The 24,001-nt window shown below is 38.5% G+C and overlaps 1 protein-coding gene across 1 annotated transcript in view; it reads right to left on the bottom strand.

The window, feature by feature from the left end:
* The window catches only part of LOC126183840 (rab GTPase-activating protein 1-like), a 157,805-nt gene extending 135,134 nt beyond the window's left edge, over window positions 1-22,671 (bottom strand). Inside the window, exons 1-2 of the mRNA XM_049926100.1 lie at window positions 22,002-22,671; window positions 15,080-15,263 (exon numbers count right to left, since the gene is read on the bottom strand). Coding sequence (XP_049782057.1) covers window positions 15,080-15,263; window positions 22,002-22,344 — 527 coding nt within the window. The 5' untranslated portion in view covers window positions 22,345-22,671. The remainder of the gene's footprint in view (window positions 1-15,079; window positions 15,264-22,001) is intronic.
* Between the last annotated feature and the right edge of the window lie 1,330 nt (window positions 22,672-24,001).

Below are 24,001 nucleotides of genomic sequence, written 5' to 3'. Positions count from 1 at the left end.
TGAAGACAAAAACAACAACAACAACATCTTGGTAGGGGGTATGGATTGACAGATCTTGAACTAGTGGTCAGAGTTTTTATCCCAACTCACTCCCACCACTGTCCTGACTCCTATGTTCTACATACTATCAAAGATCAGTACACTGAGGTGACAAAAGTCATGGGATACCTCCTAATATCATGCCAGGCTTCCTTTTGCCCAGAGTAGTGCAGCAACTCGATGTGGCATGGACTCAACAAGTTGATGGAAGTACCCAGCAGAAATACTGAGCCATGCTGCCTCTATAGTCATTCATAATTGTGAAAGAGTTGCCAGTGCAGGATTTTGTGCATGAACTGACCTCTCAGTTATGTCCCATAAACATTTGATAGGACTTATGTTGTGCAATGTAAGTGGCCAAATCATTCGCTCAAATTATTCAGAATGTTCTTCAAACCAGTCATGAACAATTGTGGCCTGGTGACAATTACATCATTGTTTGGGAACATGAAGTCCATAAATGGCAGCAAATGGTCTCCAAGTAGCTGAACATAACCATTTCCTGTCAATGATCGGTTCAGTTGGACCAGAGGACCCAGTCTATCCCATGTAAACACTGCCTACACCATTATGGAGCCACCACCAGCTTGGACACTGCCTTGTCAACAACTCGGGTCCATGGCTTCATAGGGTCTGTGCCACACTCTAACTCTCCCAACTCTTACCAACTGAAATTGGGACACATCTAACTAGGCCACATTTTCCAGTTTTCTAGGGTACAACCGATACGGTTACAAGCCCTGCAGAGGTGCTGCAGCCGATGTCATGCTATTAGCATAGGCACTCACATCAGTCGTCTGATGTCACAGCCCATTAACACCGAATTTCGCTGCACTGTCCTAACAGATACATTTGTCGTACATTCCACATTGATTTTGGTGGTTATTTCATGCAGTGTTGCTTGTCTGTTAGCACTGACAACTCTATGCAAATGCTGCTGCTCTCAGCTATTAAGTGAAGGCCGTTGGTCACTGTGTTGTCCGCGGTAATGGTTGCAATTTGGTATTCTTGGCACACTCTCAAGACTGTGGACCTCTGAATATTGAAATCCCTAATGAGTTCCAAAATGAAATGTCCCATATGTCTAGTGGCAACTACCATTCCATGTTCAAAGTCTGTTAAATCCAACTGTGCAGCCATAAACATGTTGGAAACCTTCTCATATGAATCACCACAAATGTCAGCTCAGCCAATGCATTGCCCTTTTATATCATGTGTATGGGATACTACTGCTACTTGTATATGTGCATATCACTGTATCATGACTTTTGTCATCTCAGTGTAAATCCAAGCACACGAGACACATCATCATTGCCAGATACTGCACCCCACTGTCTTTGTGGGGCAACAAATTTAAACATATTATCTGTAGTCAACTTTTGTACATCAAAAAAACTTAATACTGTGTCATTGTTGATGCCATCTCCATAGTAAATAAATGAACTGCACTGACTATGGTCTCACTGCCATACAACACTACATCTCTCAATATCAAACTGACTCCTAACCCACAATCTCCTTCCTCTTAACCATGACAAATTATATTTTCAGCCACAATGGATATTTTTTTGACTGTGTCACAAACAAACAAACCTACAGAACTGTCACATGCACTCTAATGGTACTGCACTAGGCAGACCAGTTCCTGTTTTGAGGAATCCTTTCTGGTCAGCTATAATCTCACACTATCACCTGGTTCAGGCTCACTGGTGACATAAATATGATTTGTACAACATACTCAGAAGTTGAAGGCAGTTCCTGCTCAAAAAGGTGGAGCTCCCAAACATCGGAAAAATTATTTGAGGGCCACACGTATTTAGAACGGCTCTTTTAGATTTTTATTTGTTGGTTGATGCTTTATTTGAAGTAACATATTATCTCCCACTCATTTAATCCATTCTTCCTTGCTCATGGAGTTACTTTGTTCAATCAATCTCTACCTCACTGAAGATTCCACAAAAACCACTGTTTACATCACAAGAAGCAATTACCAACAGCACCTCTACTTCAACAGCTCCTTTACAAACTGGGGCAGGGGTTGAGGGGGGTGGGGACGGGGGTGGGAGAGGGATATTAGGGTTTTAATGTCCCATCAGTGATAAGGTCATTCGAGACAGTGCATAACCACAGATTTGACATGGATGGGAAAGGGAGTCGGCAACGCCCTTTTCCAAATGGAATCGTTTGTCATTTGCCTCAAACAATTTAAGGAAACCACACAAAGCAAATCTGGATAGCCATCCTCAGAACTGAATCCCAGCCCTCCTGAATGTGAATCCAGTGTATTATCACCATGCCATCCTTACACTGTAGAGGTAAGAAACACATCTCCTGTACTTCCACATACATCCTACATTCCTTGCAGTGAGTATTAACCAGGCACCATATCTCCTGTCATGACATGGACTACCTATAATTATAAGAGGAAGATTGCACTGCCAAGTGCAATGTCCTTTGGTAGAGGTACAAGAAGTATCGAGAGCCACTGGACGAAGTGGTTGGTGGCTTTGATATAGCAGTACAGGCTGGTAGCAGTAGGTTGAAGGTGCTATTCAACAAAAATGGAAGGATATTAGTCCCTTCAAGAAAGAGCAGAAGTTTGGCTAGGCCAAGGATTAGGAAAGTAATGGCCATGAACTATCAAAGGAAACATCTCAGCATTCATATTAATTGATTTAGCGAAACCAGAGAAAACTTACATCTGTATGGCTGCATAAGTGTTTGAAGCTCAGTCCTCCTAAATGTTAGTCTACAAAGCTCAATCAGTGACTCATATCAATCAGTTTGTTCCAGAAAGGAAGAGTTTATTTCAGTGCAGGAGCAGTAGTCAGCCATAATGGGAATCTTGGGCAGATGGCGGGAGTGGTACTACAGAAAAGGAAAAAATGGTTAGTATTTGACACAATAAGTGAGAAGATTATTAGAGATGGAGCACAAGCTCAGATGGTGAGGCAAATTGCCCATAGTCTTTCCGAAGAAACCATCCCAATAAAACCACAGAAATCCTAATATGGATGGCTGCACAGGGATACTTTCCTGCTCTTCTCTAGTTCAGGTACAATGCCTTAAACATATTTGCTGCAGTTGAAGCTTATAAGCATTTCTGTGTGTGTTGACAGGTATATTATTCTGTGTTATTCTGTCTTGTTTTGCAGCTGTGTACAAATTTATACAAGCAACATTTCTGGGCCTATAATAATTTTTTCTTGTGTTTGTTTGTGATGTACATAGTTTGGAATGGTGGCCAATCTACCAGCATTTGGGACCTTCCAGTCTGAAAAACAGTAAGAAGAATGAAAAACTTTCTGTCAATCAGTTACTGAATGTAGACAAGATTATGATGATGAGTTCAGAATAAAAAGTAAGAGGAGGATGGCAAGAATCTTGAGAACGCAGAAACTTGGTATATTGATGATAGTATGGAAGCTGAACTTCCAAGCAGAAGCAGAAAATACAGACAACAATGATGATGAAATTGATTATGATCGAGAATTTACGCTGTCAGAAGCAAACAAACCAGGAGAGACTTTACAATTTCATCTTTTTAAAAAACAAAATCATTTACATATTCATCCAATTGGTAATAAACCAATAGATTTTTTTAGGCTTCTAGCTAGAGATGACACACTTCACTTTATAGTTGAAACAAACAGCAGCAATGTGAATATATTTCTGAGCAAAAACAGAAAGGGCAAGTCTAAGATTTGTAACTGGAAATCAGTCTATATAGAATAAATACTTGTCTTTGTGGTATTTGATTATGTATGGGTAACACTGAATCTGTCTAATTATAAGAATAAAGGAAGAAATATATGCTGTTTGAAAACAATGGAATAATGGAGAGTACGAGGAGAGAAAGATGTGCGATCATGTTACAGTCTTTCCATTTTGCTCAAAATCCAGTCAGAATATGCAAAACCCCATGAACATCTATATAAAGTATGAGCTATATATATTACTTCAGTGACAGAATGTGTGTGATGTATTGGCAAGGAAACACTTATCTTTACATGTATCAATGATTCTTTCGAGGTGGAGATTGCAATTTCGGAAATACACTTCCTGGAAAAGAAGAAGAAAAAAAAAAAGAAAAAAAGAAGTGGCACAGTGAGAATGGGAGGAGGAAACAAACTGAAACTTCATGGGCTGGAACAGTACGTGATGTTATTTCAATGATTGCAACACTGATTCAAATTTATGAAATGCTATGCAGTATGAGCCCACTTATCAGTATGCTGCTGCACCCCCTTGGTCTGGATGCATGCTCTGATTCAGCTACGAAGGGTTTCGTAAAGGTGTTGTACCCTCTCCCAAGACAAGTTGGCCCACAACTGTTTAACTGCTCCTTGATATCCTACAACAGGCATTAGTATGGAGTTGACTTCCAAGCTAGTCCCACCTACATTCTATTTGGGGGGGGGGGGGGGGGAGGGGGGGGCAGATCTGGGGATCTTGCTGGCCATGGGAGTGCCTCAACATTAAGCAGACAGTTCACAGGGACAAGTGCCATGTGTGGACAAGCATAGTCCTGCTGGAAAATGGCACCACAATACTGTCACACAAGACGTAACGCAGGAGGCCCCATGGTGTCTTTGACATGCTGTTGTGCATCAGAGTTCCCTCAATCACTATCAGCCATGATCTGAGGTTGTACCTGGAGGCTCCCTACAGCATGACAAAAAGAGTAACACTGTTGTGCCTCCCCAAAACATTAGAAGAGTAAGATCTCTCCCCAGATCACCACCACACTCCCCAATGTTGGTCATCCAGGGCAGTGCAGAACAGTGATTCATTGCTGAGCATGACACGTTCATCAGCAGTCAATGCTTCCAAATCAAAACAAACTCCAAATGCAGCCATTTGTGTTGTGCCTACACGTGTGATCATAATTCCCCAGTCACGCTGATGCTGGTCTCTGATCAATGGTGTGGGATGACACAGAATGTTGCAGGTAGTCCATTACTCCTTTTTTTTTTTTTTTTTTTTTTTTTTTTTTTTTTTTTAATGGCAGGCACAGATTGGAAGGTGTTACAATGTGCTGGGTGCACAATATGGCGATCCTCCCTTCTGGTAATCATACATTGGCAACCAGAACCTTGATGAGTATCAATGCCCTCATATTCCTATACAGTCCAACATTGGGCAACTGTTACATTTGAATAACCCATAAATCAGGATACTGTACAATTCCACCAGCCAGCCAAAAAGGAGACCCACAATGATATCCCTTTTCAGACTCGACAGGTGCTGATAAAGCTGTCTCACACGAGTATGCACCACCTCCGTGTCCTTCACAGTGATCACTTATCATCTGACAATGTTCGCACCTCTTACACACCTTACCAGGCCTGGTAACAACACCAAACATTAACAGTATGGTATTGAGACATGGGGTGGGGCACCAGCTGTCAATACAGAAAGTCTCTTCAGACTACAAAAAAAGGCAGTAAGACTGGTAGCTAAAGTAAATACCAGAGAACCTTGTAGAGAAATCTTCAGAAATAATACAATACTAACTACCTACTCTATGTTCATCCTGCAGGCAATAATGTTTGTGGAACAAAATCCAGAATGCAATGTAACAAACAGTAATGCACACAGGTAAAATAAATGGGGACGGGAAAACTTTCACAGAATTGCCATTTAAAAGACAGCAGTCCATACACAATAGGAACAATATTTTATGACAGACTATCTTCTGACCACACGATAGCTAATTTAAACACCTTAAAGAATAAACTTAAGTTTTTGTTAATAGAGACAAGCTGTTATTCAGTAGAAGATTTCAAGTTGCACTATCCCTTTCCAAAACAGTGTATACAGCATAATATATACTTTCACTAATGAAATATTAAATGCTCTGAGTAACCGGAAGTCACCCATTGGGATTTTTTGTGATCTCTCAAAGGCTTTTGATTGTGTAAAACATGGAATACATCTAGATAAGCTCAAGCACTATGGTATGAATGGACAGTACTCAAATGGTTTAAATCATACCTAACTGGAAGAGTGCAGAAAGCTGAAATAAGCAGTGCACATAATACGCAAAAAAATTGGTGATTTCTCAAACTGGGAAACAATCAAGGATGGGGTGCCACAAGGTTCGGTCTTGGATCCTCTGCTGTTCTTAATATATACTAATGACTTGCCATTCTATATTTACGAAGATGCAAAGCTGGTACTTTTTGCCGATGATACAAGTATAGCTATTACACACAACAGACAAGAATTAACTGATGAAATTGTAAACAATGTTTTTCAGAAAATCATTAAGAGGTTCTCTGCAAATGGGCTCTCATTAAACTTTGACAAAACACAGTATATACAGTTCCACACAGTAAATGGAATGACACCGTTAACAAATATAGACTTTGATCAGAAATTGGTAGCTAAGGCAGAATATTCAAAATTTCTAGGTGTATACATTGATGAGGGGTTGAACTGGAAAAAACACACTGAAGATCTGCTGAAACGTTTGAGTTCAGATACTTATGCTATTAGGGTCATTGCAAATTTTGATGATATACATCTCAGTAAATTAGCCTACCACGCCTATTTTCAGTCTCTGCTTTCGTATGGCATCATATTCTGGGGTAACTCATCATTGAGTAAAAGTGAGTTCATTGCACAAAAGCGTGTAATCAGAATAATTGCTGAAGCTCATCCAAGATCATCCTGCAGACACTTATTTAAAGAGCTAGGGATCTTCACTGTAGCCTCACAATATATGTATTCACTTATGAAATTTATTATTAACAATCGGAACGAATTCAAAAGTAATAGCAGTGTACATGGCTACAACACTAGGAGAAAGGATGATCTTCACTACTCAAGGTTAAATCTAACTTTGGCTCAGAATGGGGTAAATTATACTGCCACAAAGGTCTTTGGTCATTTGCCTAATAGAATCAAAAGTCTGACAGATAGCCATATAGCATTTAACAGGAAATTAAAAGAATTTCTGAATGGCAACTCCTCCTACTCATTAGATAAATTTTTGGATATACACTACTGGCCATTCAAATTGCTACACCAAGAAGAAATGCAGACGATAAACAGATATTCATTGGACAAATATATTATACTAGAACTGACATGTGATTACATTTTCACGCAATTTGGGTGCATAGATCCTGAGAAATCAGTACCCAGAACAACCACCTCTGGCCGTAATAACAGCCCTGATACGCCTGGGCATTGAGTCAAACAAAGTTTGGATGGCGTGAACAGGTACAGCTGACCATGCAGCTTCAACACTATACCACAGTTCATCAAGAGTAGTGACTGGCGTATTGTGATGAGCCAGTTGCTCGGCCACCATTGACCAGACGTTTTCAATTGGTGAGAGACCATGAAAATGTGCTGGCCAGGGCAGCAGTCAAACATTTTCTGTATCCAGGAAGGCCCGCACAGGACCTGCAACATGCGGTCATGCATTATCCTGCTGAAATGTAGGGTTTCGCAGGGATCAAATGAAGGGTAGAGCCACGGGTCATAACACGTCTGAAATGTAACGTCCACTGTTCAAAGTGCCGTCAATGCGAACAAGAAGTGACCAAGAAGTGTAACCAATGGCACCCCATGCCATCAACGCCGGGTGATATGCCAGTATGGCGATGACAAATACACGCTTCCAATGTGCGTTCACCGCGATGTCGCCAAACACGGATGTGACCATTATGATGCTGTAAACAGAACCTGGATTCATCCGAAAAAAATGACGATTTTGCCATTCGAGCACCCAGGTTTGTCGTTGAGTACACCATCGCAGGCGCTCCTGTCTGTAATGCAGCGTCAAGGGTAACCGCAGCCACGGTCTCCGAGCTGATAGTCCATGCTGCTGCAAACATTGTCTAACCGTTCGTGCAGATGGTTGTTGTCTTGCAAACGTCCCCATCTGTTGACTCAGGGATCGAGACATGGCTGCATGATCCGTTACAGCCATGCCCGTCATATCGACTGCTAGTGATACGAGGCCGTTGGGGTCCAGCACGGCGTTCCGTATTACCCTCCTGAACCCACCGATTCCATATTCTGCCAACAGTCATTGGATCTCAACCAACGCAAGCAGCAATGTCGCGATACGATAAACCACAATCGCGATAGGCTACAATCCGACCTTTATCAAAGTCGTAAACATGATGTACGCATTTCTCCTCCTTATACGAGGCATCACAACAACGTTTCACCAGGCAATGCTGGTCAACTGCTGTTTGTGTATGAGAAATCAGTTGGAAACTTTTCTCATGTCAGCACATTGTAGGTGTTGCCACCAGTGCCAACCTTGTGTGAATGCTCTGAAAAGCTAGTCATTTGCATATCACAGCATCTTCTTCCCGTCGGTTAAATTTCGCATCTGTAGCACGTCATCTTCGTGGTGTAGCAATTTTAATGGCCAGTAGTGTAGTAAGTGGGTAATTTCCCCACCCCCCACAAAAAAAAATTAAAAATATTAAGTGTCATGTAATACTTTGTGTAATGTAATATCTTGGATACACCCCTTTTATTAACCTGATACGTTCCACATCATTATGAAGTGCGTAGTCATGATCTATGGAACAAGTACTAATCTAATCTAATCTTTGTTTTTTGCATCAACAACAAAATATCTGATCTTCACACACTATGTCAATATACACATTTATATTTCGAGTTGTAATATCTCTCTGTAAAACAGTGTATATAGCATAAGTTTGTTTTTGCAACAACAAAAATTTATGACTTTCATTATTTAAATCAGCAAGTGCACTTATGTATGTTAGCTAAACCTTTGTATATGTGAACTAAAGTCTATAACAATGTCCAAAAACTGATTGTTCATGGACAGCGAACAAACAAATAAACACCACTAATGCACTTTGATGACTGTTCTATCCATCACAGAAAATTGCAACTCGAATCAATTACAAACCCACCAATGGTGTGAAGGTGTATGACATTACACTGACATCTGACCATGTCTTCCAGTGTTTCACTTTTTCTTTTTTTTCTCAGACAGTGTATATCCAAAACAAAAGGCACAAATATGCCATTGAGACAAATATACTGAATAGCCCAGGTGGTTTTATAAATGAGTGTGTTATATACAGAAGGATGCTTGATAATAAGGGGGAAAATGTGATGCCGAAGTGGTCATTTTAAGTTTGTTGGAGGAGAATCTGCATGTTTGCCATCATATTTTGATGGATAATTATTACCATGGCTTTGTTTAACTATTTTAAAAATGAAAATACACTACACTAGCTGCAGTGCAACACCATGTTTCATATTGTTAGTTATCCGGTACAAATTGTGTGTGGTTAAAAGAACATTGTACAAGAGGGACCAACTGAATGGGGCAGTGCACTTGTTGAGACACTGATCCCATATTTAGCAGGATAGAGTTCGCGCTATCTGGCCCATCCTGATTTAGGTTTCACAGAGTTTTCCTAAATAATCTCAGGCAAATGCCAGGATGATTACTTCAGGTAGTCCATGGCCGACCAGCTGCCATATCCTTGTAAAACCAAACCTATATATTCTATGAGTATGTGTATATGAGCTATGGAGTTTCACGGTGATACAATGACAAATCCTACGTCATTGTGAGATGATCTCTGCATAAATAAATAAGAGAAACACCCATTAAGAAACTGTATCTGCAAAACTGGTGAACAGTAATAAAAATTATCATATTGACTATGCATGATACGAAAACAGAACAATAGATGAGATGCTAACCACACTTCCACAGAATTTCTGTATACTATGGAACAGTTACTGAATATACATAAGCAAAGAAACTCAAATTGCTGTGAGTTGTCAACTACAATGCAATTTTTTCTGGGAGTTAGAGGCAGAACCAGTTCTTGTTTTATTCGTGTGAATGAAAGATCATTAGCTGACCTAGGAAACTTTTTTTCACTCAAGCTGGCATTCTATTTTTTCACTTGAAATTACCAGTATAACAAATACTCTGAGAGGAAGACTGTGATTTATGAATAAATAATAAAAATAATAAAGTGACTACCTATACAAACAAAAATCCCAAAATTTATGAAAAAGACACCTCATAACAAAAAACACATTCAGCAAAACCAGGAACAAACTAATGGGAAAAAATGTCATTAGGAGGCTAGATATAAAAAGTGTCCCAAACAGTCCTAGTGTACTGAAAACACAAGTAGACAGATTGTCCAGTCAACACTGAATTTTGTTTGTACTGCTGTACAATTATACATGATTAGCAAATGCTTTGTATTGCAATGTGAATTCTTAATATTTCCTGAGATACCTGTTCTTTCATACATACTTCTCATTTGATGAGTGTTTTTAAGGTGTGATTCTTGAGTTTCTCCCGGCGTATTTGATAATCAAAATATCCACGGGTATGCTGCCGGTCTATAGTGTCCAACGGGCACAATATTTCGGCGATCAAACATGTCGCCATCATCAGGTGAACTGACGGACTGAGCTCCTGTGAACGTGCCGGCACGGAGATCCGTACGCTATGGCTGCTCAGAGGGAACTGGGTTTGGTCGCGGCGGCGGCCGATTTAAATACCCTCCGCCCGCGGCGCGCTCCCTCCGCCGTCCGCGCCCAGCGCCACGGTCGCGCGGTGGAACAGATTGCGACGGCGTCTGAGATGACGTCGGTGTGATGGCTCTGTCCGCCGTGGTCGTCACAACTATACGTCTGCTCGATTTACTCTTGATTAACCCGATCGCTGGTTCCCAAGCCTTGCTAAGATTATAGCCACAGTCCCGGTTTATTAAGATTTCATAGCCTAATGTTTATTCTTCGAAAGAAGCACATTTGTTGTTTGAACGTATTTTTTTTTTTCACTGACAACAGATCATAAGTGTTGGCAGAATTGTTTTAAATAATGCTTTGAATATTTATAACTCTCAGACAGTGTTTAGGATTTATCATGCAAGCCTAGTGCAGCTGACAATTGTATGTGTTTTTGCATCTAGCAACCCTACTGTGCACAAATTATATTAGCTGTCCCTCTCATACAATACATGAATTTCACAATTCTGCACAAGTATTATTTCAGATTGCAGCTCATGCATGATTACAAGCACAGGCTTCATGGGTGAGTGACTTCCACTGATGCCTCCAGTGGCTTTATGAACACATTTCGTTCAAGGTTCAATTCTTCCAGACTAAAGTAAGTTCAAGTGAGAAACATGAAGAAAGGAAGATTAAGGTTATGCACTCCATAAACAACAAGGCATTGGAGATGGAGCTCAAATGAGGGGACTTAATTGGCCATGTCCTTTCATAGGAACTATCCTGGCATTTGCCTTGAAAATCGCTTAACATCTAAATCTGGATGGCAAGATGGGAATTTGAATCACTGCCCTCAAGTCCAGTGTCTTACCACCTCAACTGGTAAGTGACCAAAATGAGAAACTAATGCCTAGAAAACTTTTTTCCTTGACAGAATAATTGAAGCAAATGGTTGATGCCACTACTGGTAGATTCAATAAATTTTTGGGATCCGACTGGTGGCCATAACTAAAATTTGTATACTTCACAATTCTGTATATTTACCAATTGAGGTGGTAAGACACTGGACTTGAGGGCAGTGATTCAAATTCCTATCTTGCCATCCAGATTTAGATGTTTAGAGATTTTCAGGCAAATGCCGGGATAGTTCCCACGAAAGGACATGGCCAATTAAGTTCCCTCATTTGAGCTCCATCTCCAATGCCTTGTCGTTTATGGAGTGCATAACCTTAATCTTCCTTTCTACACTGTACTACCTAATCCAGGTACAGATGGCTCAGAGTTTGGAGTTTTGACAATAATCCATAGGTATTGCTAATTATAACTGTGCCAAAATGGAAATGAACATTTCAGCTCATAATAAAACAAGGTTAAACCAACTCGACTTAAATATGTGCACGACACTACTTGCACATTATGTTGTTTTAATGGCCTACTAAAGATGTTCAAAGTTTGAAGTAACTCTGTGATCCCAACACCGTGGCCTCCCCTTGTTAGTATTTCTTGAGCAATGTTGCTATGGTGGCACGAAGAAGCTCTTTCCATTAGCTGAGGTTTCGTAAGGGAAAATACCAAGTATTTCAAGCAAATCCTTTTTTTTTCTCTCTTTTTTGGATTTATAACATTTGCATGAAAAACGATATGAGTACAGATTACTGATTTCTTCCATATCCATTAGAGCATATATGCATAATTGAAAGTACTAAAATTATCTTATTGTTATTATTATTATACATATGAAACTAATGTCATACCATTTTGGAAACCAAATAGAGGGGAATGCATAGCCCCACCATTCTCAGGCAAAAATTGTTGTGGGATATAGCATTTGTTTTTTCTCAAGGTACCGATGCATATTAGCCGCTTTTTTAACAAGAGCCTTCAATGTGAGTTACAGGCCTACCTACAACGTCAAAGGGAGAGAAGCATTGTTTGGTCTTGTAGATTGTTTCCCACAATACACTTCAATATGCTAAAACAAAAAATCTTTATCCCGTGCTTCACCAGTTTGTGCAGGATACACTGAACAAAAGAACAACATTCCCGGAAAGCTTGCAACTTCTCATCTATCAAAAATATGCCTACCCTGTAAGTGATCTTGCAGTTCATCAAAAAGTCATTTAATATTTGCCTTATTTTAGTAAGTTTATCAGTTACTCTTCTTTCTTGTCTTGTGCCCTTGTCATCAAAATGGATACAACACAAAAGGAACAAAAATCTTCTGTAGCTCATTACAGCTCTTGTAATCTCAATCCTGTGTCATCTGCTGTCCACAGTTCAATGACACTGTGGTTTGTTTCTTTAGTCTTGAAGAGGTACAGCAATCCAAACAATGCCATTATTTCTACTTTGTAGTTTCTTTAGTATCCCTTTCTCTGAAACTGTACACACACTTTCTTTCTTAGACTGAGTATCTAAGTTTGTATATCTTAGTATTTTTTCAATCATTTCCAAGCTAAGTATTGTCCATAAAGCCTCGGTTTCACTTGTCACCCCTTTGCCACCATGTTTAGGTGCAGGAAATATATTTACAATATTCTTACTTTTTGTTTTTTCATTTTTTGTCACATTAGCACACATTTCATTCCATTTACATGTTTTATCCCCTCCAATAAAAATATCACAAGTGGAGAGTGAATATTCACGGTCATCATCTGAATCATGTTCTTTTTTAGAATCTGAATTGTGGTCACTTTGTGTGATAAGTTCCTCTTCTTTCCCCACAGTTGTGATAAAACATGTAAATGGAATGAAATGAGTGCTAATCTGACAAAAAATGAAAAAAACACAAAGAAAGACTACCGTAAATATATTTCCTGGACCTAAACATGGTGCCAAAAGGGTGACAAGTGAAACCGAGGCTTTATGGACAATACTTAGTATGGCAATGGCTGACAAAATAATAAGATAAACAAACTTAGATACTCAGTCTAAGAAAGAAAGTGTACAGTTTCAAGAGAAAGGTATACTAAAAAAACTACAAAGTGGAAATAATGGCATTGTTTGGATTGCTGTACCTCTTCAGGACTAAAAAAACAAACCACATTGTCACTGAACTGTGGACAGCACATGACACAGGATTGAGATTACAAGAACTGTGATAAGCAACAGAAGATTTTTGTTCCTTTTGTGTTGTATCTGTTTTAATGACAGGGCACAAGACAAGAAAGAAGAGTAACTGATAAACTTGCTACAGTAAAGTCTTTTCCATTCTTTGCTTCAGTCATTGATTATGTACTTGTCATCTCCCATTTTTCAATGGTTTTACAAAAGCCTCAAGGAGCTATTAATATTACCTCCCAAGTGATTTTCACACTTGATCTATTTTCTAATCTTGGCAGGTAACTTTTGTCTGGTGCATTGGAAGATACTCTAAATTTCATTGTTGTGATGTATAGGTGGACTACGTACAAACAAGTATTGCTGAGTGGAGGTATCATACAACACTCAATGCCAACATGAAGTATTCTATCTGTTTTAAACTACAGACAAAGCATTTTTCTTTGACAAAAATTTCATATGTCGAACTGATAAGACTGGCTTCAAAACAGGCAGGTGCCATACTTGGTGAAAACATGTTTATTGGTGGTGAAAATGAAACATGAAGATGGATAAATACTTTTAACAGTGACTACTGGTTTCACAGTACTGCCACATGTACTCAGGGGGTGAAATACTGATTACTTTTAGTGTTTTGCTGCACACTCAATAAATGTACTCTTAATGAGTATCGCAACAGCATAATTTATGTTATGATAATGACTGGGCACTGAGAATATTTGATTGTCCTGTTTGTAATGAGGAAACAGAGATGTTTTGTTGAAAATGAGTAGAGCATTAAATACAGAGCAAGCTGTCTTCCTTAGGGCTGACTGACTACAATAAGCACAGTGTCATAAGCACGGTTGTAGTTTAGTTAGTGGATTAGTTCACACTGACTTTATTTGTTATGATCCTTTAGTAATATCACTTGTTAATTCTTTCATGTATGCAGGCCTACACAGATCACTTTTTTTCACTTCCTTTCCTTCAACACAAATGAAATAAAATCAGAACATGGGAAAGTAATATCTCTGTTGCATTACACTCACAAAGAAAACCAAACAAACTTCAAAGAAACAGAACACACATATTTTCATAATAAAATAGTTGCAAGAATATGCAGCAAATGAAGCTTCCTCATACAGAGAAGATTAAAAGTAAAATACAATACACCTTAGGTGCAGGATGAATTTGTCTCAATCATTATGAAGAGATGCAATAATTAAAAATTTACTGCAGTATACTACCTTTTACAGCCATTCTCAAATTAAGTATATCTTTGTGTCATGTCAACAATGGCTACAACATAACAGATAAATTTGGCATTTTGTTGAATGTTGGGGAAACATGGCACATAATGAACTAAAGCACATAATTAATTAAACATACTGTTAGAAAATATGTAAAGACAGATTTGATCTGGTTACAAAGTTAGGACAGATGCAGTGCATGCCTGAAAGTAAACTGGAATAAAAGATTCATTTGTCACAATATTAACACTCACACAACTGTTCCATCGGAAGAGCTTGGAACGGACACAGAAATTTTAATTCCACTTTCTATAGACTGTTCATTTAATATTGCCATATTCCTCTGAATCTCTGCTTCACTTTTAGGAGCATTTATGGCAGCTGAACCAAGATATGTTACTCCATTAAAAATAGTACACTCCTGTTGCACATCTGGAACTGAAAAATTGCTGGTTAAATGAGTAGATCTTTTAGTAGCTGCATTACTACACTAGCACAAACAAGGAAACACTCTCTTAAATATACATCCATTTCATATTCAACGCAAAAGTGGTGGAGGAATCAATTATACACACACACACATTATATAACATAGCCAAAAAGAGTTTTTCTTCATGAAAAGAAAATGTTAAAACTATTGCAGCTAATTGTACAAACATCATTACAACTGGAAAAACTTTTAAACCTTCCTTCATACATCAATATTTCAGTCAAAGTTTATTTGTTACATTTATTCACTTTTTTATCTCATTAGTGCCTGCTATCCACTCACCTCTGAGTTCCAAAACCCAGTTATAATTGAATATTCCCCCCTTGACAAGTTTCATTGGCAGTACGAGAAATGAGCCTTTCCATAAAATATAATTTTTGCATGTTTACTGGTTTCACAACAGTGGGCAATGGATAGTTTGAAAAATGTGTGTCTCCATTATTTTTCTTCAATGAGAAGAACCAACAGAAATTACTATTTGTCACTAACAGTTTTCTATTCACTAAACTTTTATACACATTCAAAAACATTATTAGTCGTTTCCAGCATAGTAAAAGATGCACTGCATAATGACTATGATACTGTTTCATTAAGCAGTGGAGTGGATGTTTCAGAAAATCTAAGGACCAGTATCAATTTTTTTTTAACTATTTAGATGCATTAAAGACACACACACACAGAGAGAGAGAGAGAGAGAGAGAGACAGAGAGAGAGAGAGAGAGAGAGAGAGAGAGAGAGAGAGAGAGAGAGAGAGAGAGAGGGACAGGGAGAGAGAGAGAGAGAGAGAGAGAGAGAGAGAGAGAGAGAGATTTGGGGGGGGGGGGGGATGAAAATACTGCCACAGTGATTATTAGGGATCATCATAAAATTTTAATTACCACATCGAAAGTAAGCCAGTAAATAAATAAATAAAATTTATTGTTTGTTTGATGGTGCATGTCTGCAGTAATAATTCAATTTGCATTTCCCATGGCACAATACTGTAGCATGCAACTACAAAAGCCAAAACAAAATGGCACAATATGTTGATAAAGTAGATTGTCATTCAGTAATTGATCTTTGGCAGACGTGGACATGTTACAGCTGTGTCAGGCCAACCTAGACAGATAAAGAAGTCATCTGGATTGGCTTGCCACAGCTGCAACATTTCCACTGCTGTCGAAAATGAATTACTGCACGAAACTAAACTTTACCAAAGGAGTGTCATTTTGTTTGAGCTCCCCTGGCAGTGTGCTATGGTACTGTGGTGCGGGGATTTCAAAGTGTATTACACCTGTATACATATACTGTCAAACAAAAACAAAATAAGTTCTGCTACATACATCTATATTTTCATTGTGATGGTTAAAACTTTTTAACTACCTTTTGTAAACAGCAGACTTGAGTAAAAAACTGGGCTTTGAGGTGCTTCGAACTATTTGAAAGCTTACATCCCTTTACTGAACGTATTTTTAAACAGCATTGAAACATATACCTTTTGTATGTAGGCTCTCTCTGTACTCCTCCCCCTTTCCCACTTTCTTTCCACTATATAAACACAGTATGTAAATGTGACTCGAAGGACAATCACTAGGAGTGTATGTGTGCTGATAGATCAGTGCCTAATAGCAACTGCAGTTTCCCAATTTAATATAGAGGAGACAACATACACACTGTTTGCTAGGCTTGTGTCTATTTAAGAAGGCATTTGACAAATATATGAGAGCCATAATGAAAGCAAAGAGCATAATCTTTAATCTTTGTTTTTTAGACAAACAAAGTATGTCATATTAATCTATATATTTTGTGTCAGTTTTCAACATAGTCCCCATTTGTTTGCACACATTGTTCCTATCATTATACAAATTCAAAAATACACCTGCAGTAAAACTCTGTGCCGGTTTCCTGAAGACACTGATGCTGTGCTTATTGCACATCCTCCACTGTCTCATAGCAATGGCCTCACATCTGACAGAACCGAAAAGTAGGTAGTCAGAGGGTGTCAAGTCGGGATTGTAGGATGTGCAGGATTTTCCCACCCAAATGTCCTGCTCTTCTGTACAGTGGCATGAGCAGTGTGAGGACACGCATCATCCTGTTGCAGGTTGATTTCCCCATGGTGTTTATTGCACAGTGCATGACAGAACCTCGGAAGTGTCTGGATATAGTGAGCAGCATTTATAGCTAGTCAAAGTTCAAGAAAATCAATCAACTCTATCCTTGCTGCATTCCATGAAGACAGTTCGAGGGCACCTGCTATTAGGCTCATCTTGGATACCAGTGTTACCATCTTTGAAATTTTTCACCCAACACCGACTTCCACATCGCTGGAAAAGGGTCAGTAAAACTTTGAAACGTATCTATTTTGCACGAGCTGTAAATAAATAGTTGCCACTATCAAAGTTCCAACCCCTGTAAATGGGCATTTGCCCAAAGCAGTTTTAAATTCCCAGAACCTGGGCATTTATATAAAAAAGCACTTTTTAAAGTTTTTCATAATTTACCAATTAAAATAAGGGATGGAACAATACTGCTGATATTAAAAGTTAGTAAATGTTTACACTTAGACATATATATGTTATTCATTGCCTCTATTATTAAGAATGATAGGAAAGAAGAGAGAATCTTTTTTTTACAAGCATTCTAACTTGCAGTACCAAGGATGGGTGCATGTTGCTGACAGCAGCTTATCATGTACGATGTCCTTTCTCTTTTTACCCGTTCTACTCTTCACACACACATACACACACTGTGTAGAACAGCTGTGTAGTGGTAAGCCGGTATGAAAAAAACATTATCCTTGGGTCATCGCTTTGTAACATAACACACTTTATAATCCATGTTAGATTTCTGAATAATCTTGAAGAATGATTATTAATAACAAAATTATTACTGAATGTATTAAACAGCTGGCATGTGCTTCTTGGTGATAAAAGCTTTCTTAAATGTTAAATTGTTTTCAGTGAAAAAATGCTTTGGTGTCAGATGTAGTGACATTTGAGACAGACTATTTTTAGTGTTCTATTCTACTTCTTTCTTTATCTACTTTCAAATGATTGCACTGCTGTGAAGATAAAATGAGAACACATACACAAAAAAGATTTAATAACAAAGAATTGATGAACAAGATGCTGGAATTGTTTGATTCCAATACTTGTCAATTCCTAGAGAATCGGCGATTCTTGGAATTGTGGAATCGAAACATGACACTTTCCTAATTAAAATCATTATGGATAAACTTTTGCCCTCTTAATTTTTTGCAGCAATATAGTATAAGCAAGAAGAACTATATAAGCGCTGGCTGCTTAATATAAACTACACTTTATTTCAAAAATTACTTTTAAACTTGCATATTGTTTTCTTTTTTTATCATATTCAAATGGCTCTGAGCACTATGGGACTTAACATCTATGGTCATCAGTCCCCTAGAACTTAGAACTACTTAAACCTAACTAACCTAAGGACATCACACACATCCATGCCCGAGGCAGGATTCGAACCTGCGACCTTAGCAGTCGTGCGGCTCCGGACTGAGCGCCTAGAACCGCTAGACCACCGCGGCCGGCTTTTTTTTTAAATCATACACTACTCCAAGAATTGACATTATTAAAGATGTAAAAAGTTATTTTTACAGTCCAATTTAATTCCTCATATAACCCTCCCCTAACTCTCAAGCAACTTTTTTAACTCTGTTACCCAACCACTTCAGAGGCAGTGTTGCAAAACAACTTTTCCAATACAAAATATCAGCTTAATTTTATTATAAGCACTGCTTATCAATTAATCTTTAAAATGCATAAATGCCTGGGCATTTATGAGTTTTGGGCATTTGCCCAGGCAATTATCCCGGGCATTTGCCTCAATTTATCAATGCCCAGGCATTTTGTACCACTATCTGGCGCCCATGTAGACTCTCCATAGTCACGTTCAAGTCTAAGGTGAATTTCAGCAGCACATTTTCCCTCATTAATAAAGAATTCAATGACGGCACGCCACCAAAATGAAACATTGGTGTCAGCCATTTAGGATGAACAGTCTGTGATCACATTATAGATAATAATGGAGTCACAATAAGGAAACATGTGGTGTTAGCTTTGTAGATTACAATCCTGCATTTGTTTTGTTAAATTGATGGAAATGGAATTTTAAAAATGGGTTGCTCATTACTTTCAGTAGAGGCATCATAAATAAAGCTCTTGAACTGTGACAGTATTGTGAAAATTAGGCAATATAAAATATTCTTGAACAAATATCACTTCGCTTAAATTCTTCAAAAAGCTGCAACAGTGATATTTGAAAATTAGGCGCACTGTACAGAGGCAAAAGGCAGGTCCCATAAAGTTACACAGGAAGTTTATGCTAATATGACTTGGTTTAATGCATTTTCTTGCTGTGATCAACATAGCAGTTTTACTCCCAGCAATGCCTGCAGTGGCGCAAGATTCCAGTGTTCAGTAAAAAATGGTTCAAATGGCTCTGAGCACTATGGGACTTAACATCTGAGGTCATCAGTCCCCTGGAACTTAGAACTACTTAAACCTAACCAACCTAAAGACATCACACACATCCATGCCTGAGGCAGGATTCGAACCCGCGACCGCAGCGGCTGCGCAGTTCCAGACTGAAGCACCTAGAACTGCTCAGCCACAACGGCTGGTAGTGTTCAGTACAATGAGAAAACATCACTAAATACAAACATAATATAATTTAATCAAAATTTTTAAGCATATGGCTTCAGAATTACTTCTAATGGCACACACATGTAAACAAAATAAATGGGACACTAAATAAAATATGTTAACTTATATGTTCTGGTCTACTCTATAAATAAGCTGTCACACTGTCTGAATCACCTACGCTGCCCAATTTCACAGCATCCTATTATATGGAATTAGATTCTGGTGTATTACACTACCTAGTTCAGTCATTCTCTTGACTCAGAAGATAACTGTAAAATAAATGCAACATTCTTTCAAAGCTCTTTTTCAACAGTCGTCAATCCTCCCAATTCACTGTACGTATTTACCACAAATTTGTAAAGATGTTAGAAAAAATTTAACAGACTTAAATAAAACTTCAATATCCATAAGCATGATGGAATGCAAAAGATTCATGTCCCATCAGTGGTGACATTAGCTTATAAAATGTCCACTGCAGATGGTGCTACGCAAAATTTACAAAAGTAACTTTTTTTTTTGTAAAACCCTATGCACATTCTTATTACATCACTGCTTCTATTCAATAGCAGAATTTTTAGAACATTTGAAATACAAGAGACTTGAAACAAGACAGGGCAGCTACTACAAGCAGAGAGAGAGAGAGAGAGAGAGAGAGAGAGAGAGAGAGAGAGAGAGAGAGAGAGTGTGTGTGTGTGTGTGTGTGTGTGTGTGTGTGTGTGTGTGTGTGTGTGTGTGTGTGTGTGTAGGGGGGGTGGGGGGACTGTATCACACAATCTGGAAAGACTTTATGGATGAATAAATAAATATTGACATGAAGCAGTCATAGCCAGGATGTGAGGAAATCGTGGGAAGACTGATATAGTGTGCACTTAGCCTTGTGAGGCAAAATGAGGTGTTACTTAGAAGCAGTTCCAAAAGGAAGATACCTGACAATGACTGGCTGAACAGACACTCCTCCACACTACATCCAACTATGCTGCTGGTAGAGAATGACATGGTGGTTGGATGAACCCAACTGGCCCTCCTGGAGCCAGAAAGTGGAACTATACTTTCAACTTTTACTGACTGCCATTGCCTGCTTCATAACAATGTACACAAAATTACAGTAAAAGTTGCACAGAGGCTCCCTTACGTCATTTGTAGCTGATGTACAATATATACACTAATATATACATAATATACACTGAAATACTGACCAGAGATATGTCTATTATGTAAAACAGTTCTTCTGAATTTACTTCACAGATTTAATTATTTATAATGAAATATGTGTTAAATAAGAAGTGAACAAAGACTTGAGCTATGCTACAGGTTGATTTGGCTGCCGCATTTATTTTGTATTCAAATTTATTGGGTTTGATAACTCACAAATAAAGAATCACCTTCCAATATTAATAACACCTTGGGCTACATTACAGATCAGTCTGTCTTATCAACCAATATTGGGGGGGGGGGGGGGGGGGGAGCACTACCACCCACTCACCACAAAACTTTAGTCTTCCTGCTGCAAGATAATAAGTAAAGAGACATGCGCTGTCTTTACAGTCATGCTGATGTGGTCCATACATATTCCAGTTACAGTATAAAAGTCCTCATATGCTCAATATTTTTACTCAACTTAGAATATCGTCAATCACCCACCATGGTAAAAATGGCAATCATTTATATAGGCCTGCACAAGTGCAAAATCAGTGTACTAGCCAACAATTATACTTATCTCACTCCGGGATCATCCATACAACAATCCTGAATTTCTACTTTTATGTGGTGATGGCTTCGTAATTCATAAGTGTGAAAAAACGCTAATTATACACGAATTACCTAATTTACATATGCACAGCACACTTTCTTAACATTCATTCAGGAGGGAAAAAAAAAAAAAATGTTGCCGCAAAGGTAAATTTATTTCAATACAAGGGGTGTTTACTACTACAAAATAAGAGTAATTGCAGACTCCAGCTAGTGAAATTACATTTATAAATGTATCAACATTCATTGCACTTTTTAATAATAACGAACTCTGCTCACCATTTGTCAATTCTTCATTCTTCATGGTGTCTTCCTTCTCTACTTCATTTGATGGTGAGTTTGAAATGTCCGAGTCCTCATTATAAAATATGCTTTTGCCGACAATTTTAATAGCTTCTGCATCTGAGGACTGGGTAACAGCTGCATTATTTATACTATTTTCCATTTTTGGACTCTGGCAGTCTTCTGACAGTACTTCTCTCAAATTTTTTCTTAAGTCATCAATGCTACCGTCATCTGCAATATGGAGCTGGGGTCTATTGACGGTATTCCCAGCTAAAATCTCATATTCTTCACTAGTAGTACCTGATTCGTACGACCTTACACTCAGGCTATCTTCCATACCTATATAAAACGAATTACCAGTGATGCAGCATGCATAAACGACTACTATCGCGATAAACAATTAAGTCTAACAATAAAGTTTTAATTTATTAGGTGTACTTAAATCACTTTAAATCCAAAGTGACAGAATGAACGGGAGGGGCGTGTTTCTGGATACATATACAAAAGCGCTGCCATTGCAAATTATTCGTTGCCATGTTCTGGGCATTACTTCAACATTCTAACCCTGGTGTGCATTATTAATAACCACAACACTCAACGCTGAATCCATCATCTGTTAATCACATCTTAAACAATTGACATCTTCTGTCTCCCCACCTGTCAACAAACCACCCACATCAACTTAAGTCTATAATCTTTGCAACTGCACAGACTACCACAGTATCATGCGTCTAGCCGCAGCAGCAACGGAGACACTGGACCACTGAGGGTAAGGATAGATGTCGCTGCGACAGTAATCACATTATGTAAATATTTGCTGTCTGCTCACGGTGCTGTAATTCTCGCGTAGTGGTAGTATTAAAAAAATCGAATTCATGGCTAAACGTGAGAAGTGATGACAGAGTTTCGCAAGTTTCAAAGCACACACATTGCCAGTTAAATGGTCCCACGAAAATTCTTGTTGTGATTAATTTCATTTGAACCAGCATATATCTTCGAAGCGTAAGAATGCTAACGCCTGTGAAAGAATTAAACTTTTCCCAATTTGTGGACACATATACGATAAGAAAAACACTCCATAACATTTGCAGCAACAGTTGATTTCTATAGAATGGAGAATTTGAGATAAGACAGTGTAACCTTCGAAAAATAAAAGACTCGATTAGTAAAAGAAACTAATTCTATATTTGTAAAGCTACGCGCTCCAAAAACTAAAGATGGCATCTATAAAGGAAACAGGTTACTAAACACTCATGCATGCCATTTTAAAGTACTGTTCAAGGGTATGGAACCCACACCAGATATTTCTAATTGGGGTATTGAACGTGCTGGTACAAAAAAAAAGCGCATGGGTAAAGGATTGTTTGACTAGTGGAAGAAGGTCAGCAAAATGCTAAGACAGCTGAATTGGCTGACGCGTGAAGAGAGACGCCAGTATCTTGTGAAAACCTACTTACAAAAATTCGAGAACCAATATTAAGCGAATAATCTAGAGATATTTTGCCAGTCGTCTACATATCGCCCCAGTAGTGACCACGAAGACAAGATTAAACTAATTGCCGCACGCACAAGGGCATTTAAGCAGTCATTCTTCTCATGCTCCTTACCTGGATCAGTGGGAGAGAAACCTTGTATGTGATATCTTCTGCCATGTGCATCACAGTGGTTTGCAAAGTGTCGCTGCAATTTTTTTAGCCGTAGCAGGTTGGTATGTGTTAAAGTATGTCTATACGATGCCCGTCTCATCGTGCACAATTGCTGATGCTAAAGAACAACAGCTCATAGAGCATGCACAAAAAGTAGTGGAAGGAATGGCTATATGGAAGCGCATTCTCGTGTCCACAGGTTACCTCATAATATTTTTATTAATTGTTTACTGGCTTTTTGTAGCAAACAATATAGCTATTACAGTTGTTTAGGTTGTCACTTCAGTTAAATTCTAGGTACACACAAACTTTATATATAGTTAAATAGTATATTAGCTACAAGAGGTG

Source organism: Schistocerca cancellata, chromosome 4 (assembly GCF_023864275.1).
Source record: "Schistocerca cancellata isolate TAMUIC-IGC-003103 chromosome 4, iqSchCanc2.1, whole genome shotgun sequence".
NCBI lineage: Eukaryota > Metazoa > Arthropoda > Insecta > Orthoptera > Acrididae > Schistocerca > Schistocerca cancellata.
Note: the sequence above shows the minus strand (reverse complement) of the source record. Positions and strands in the feature narration are given on the sequence as shown.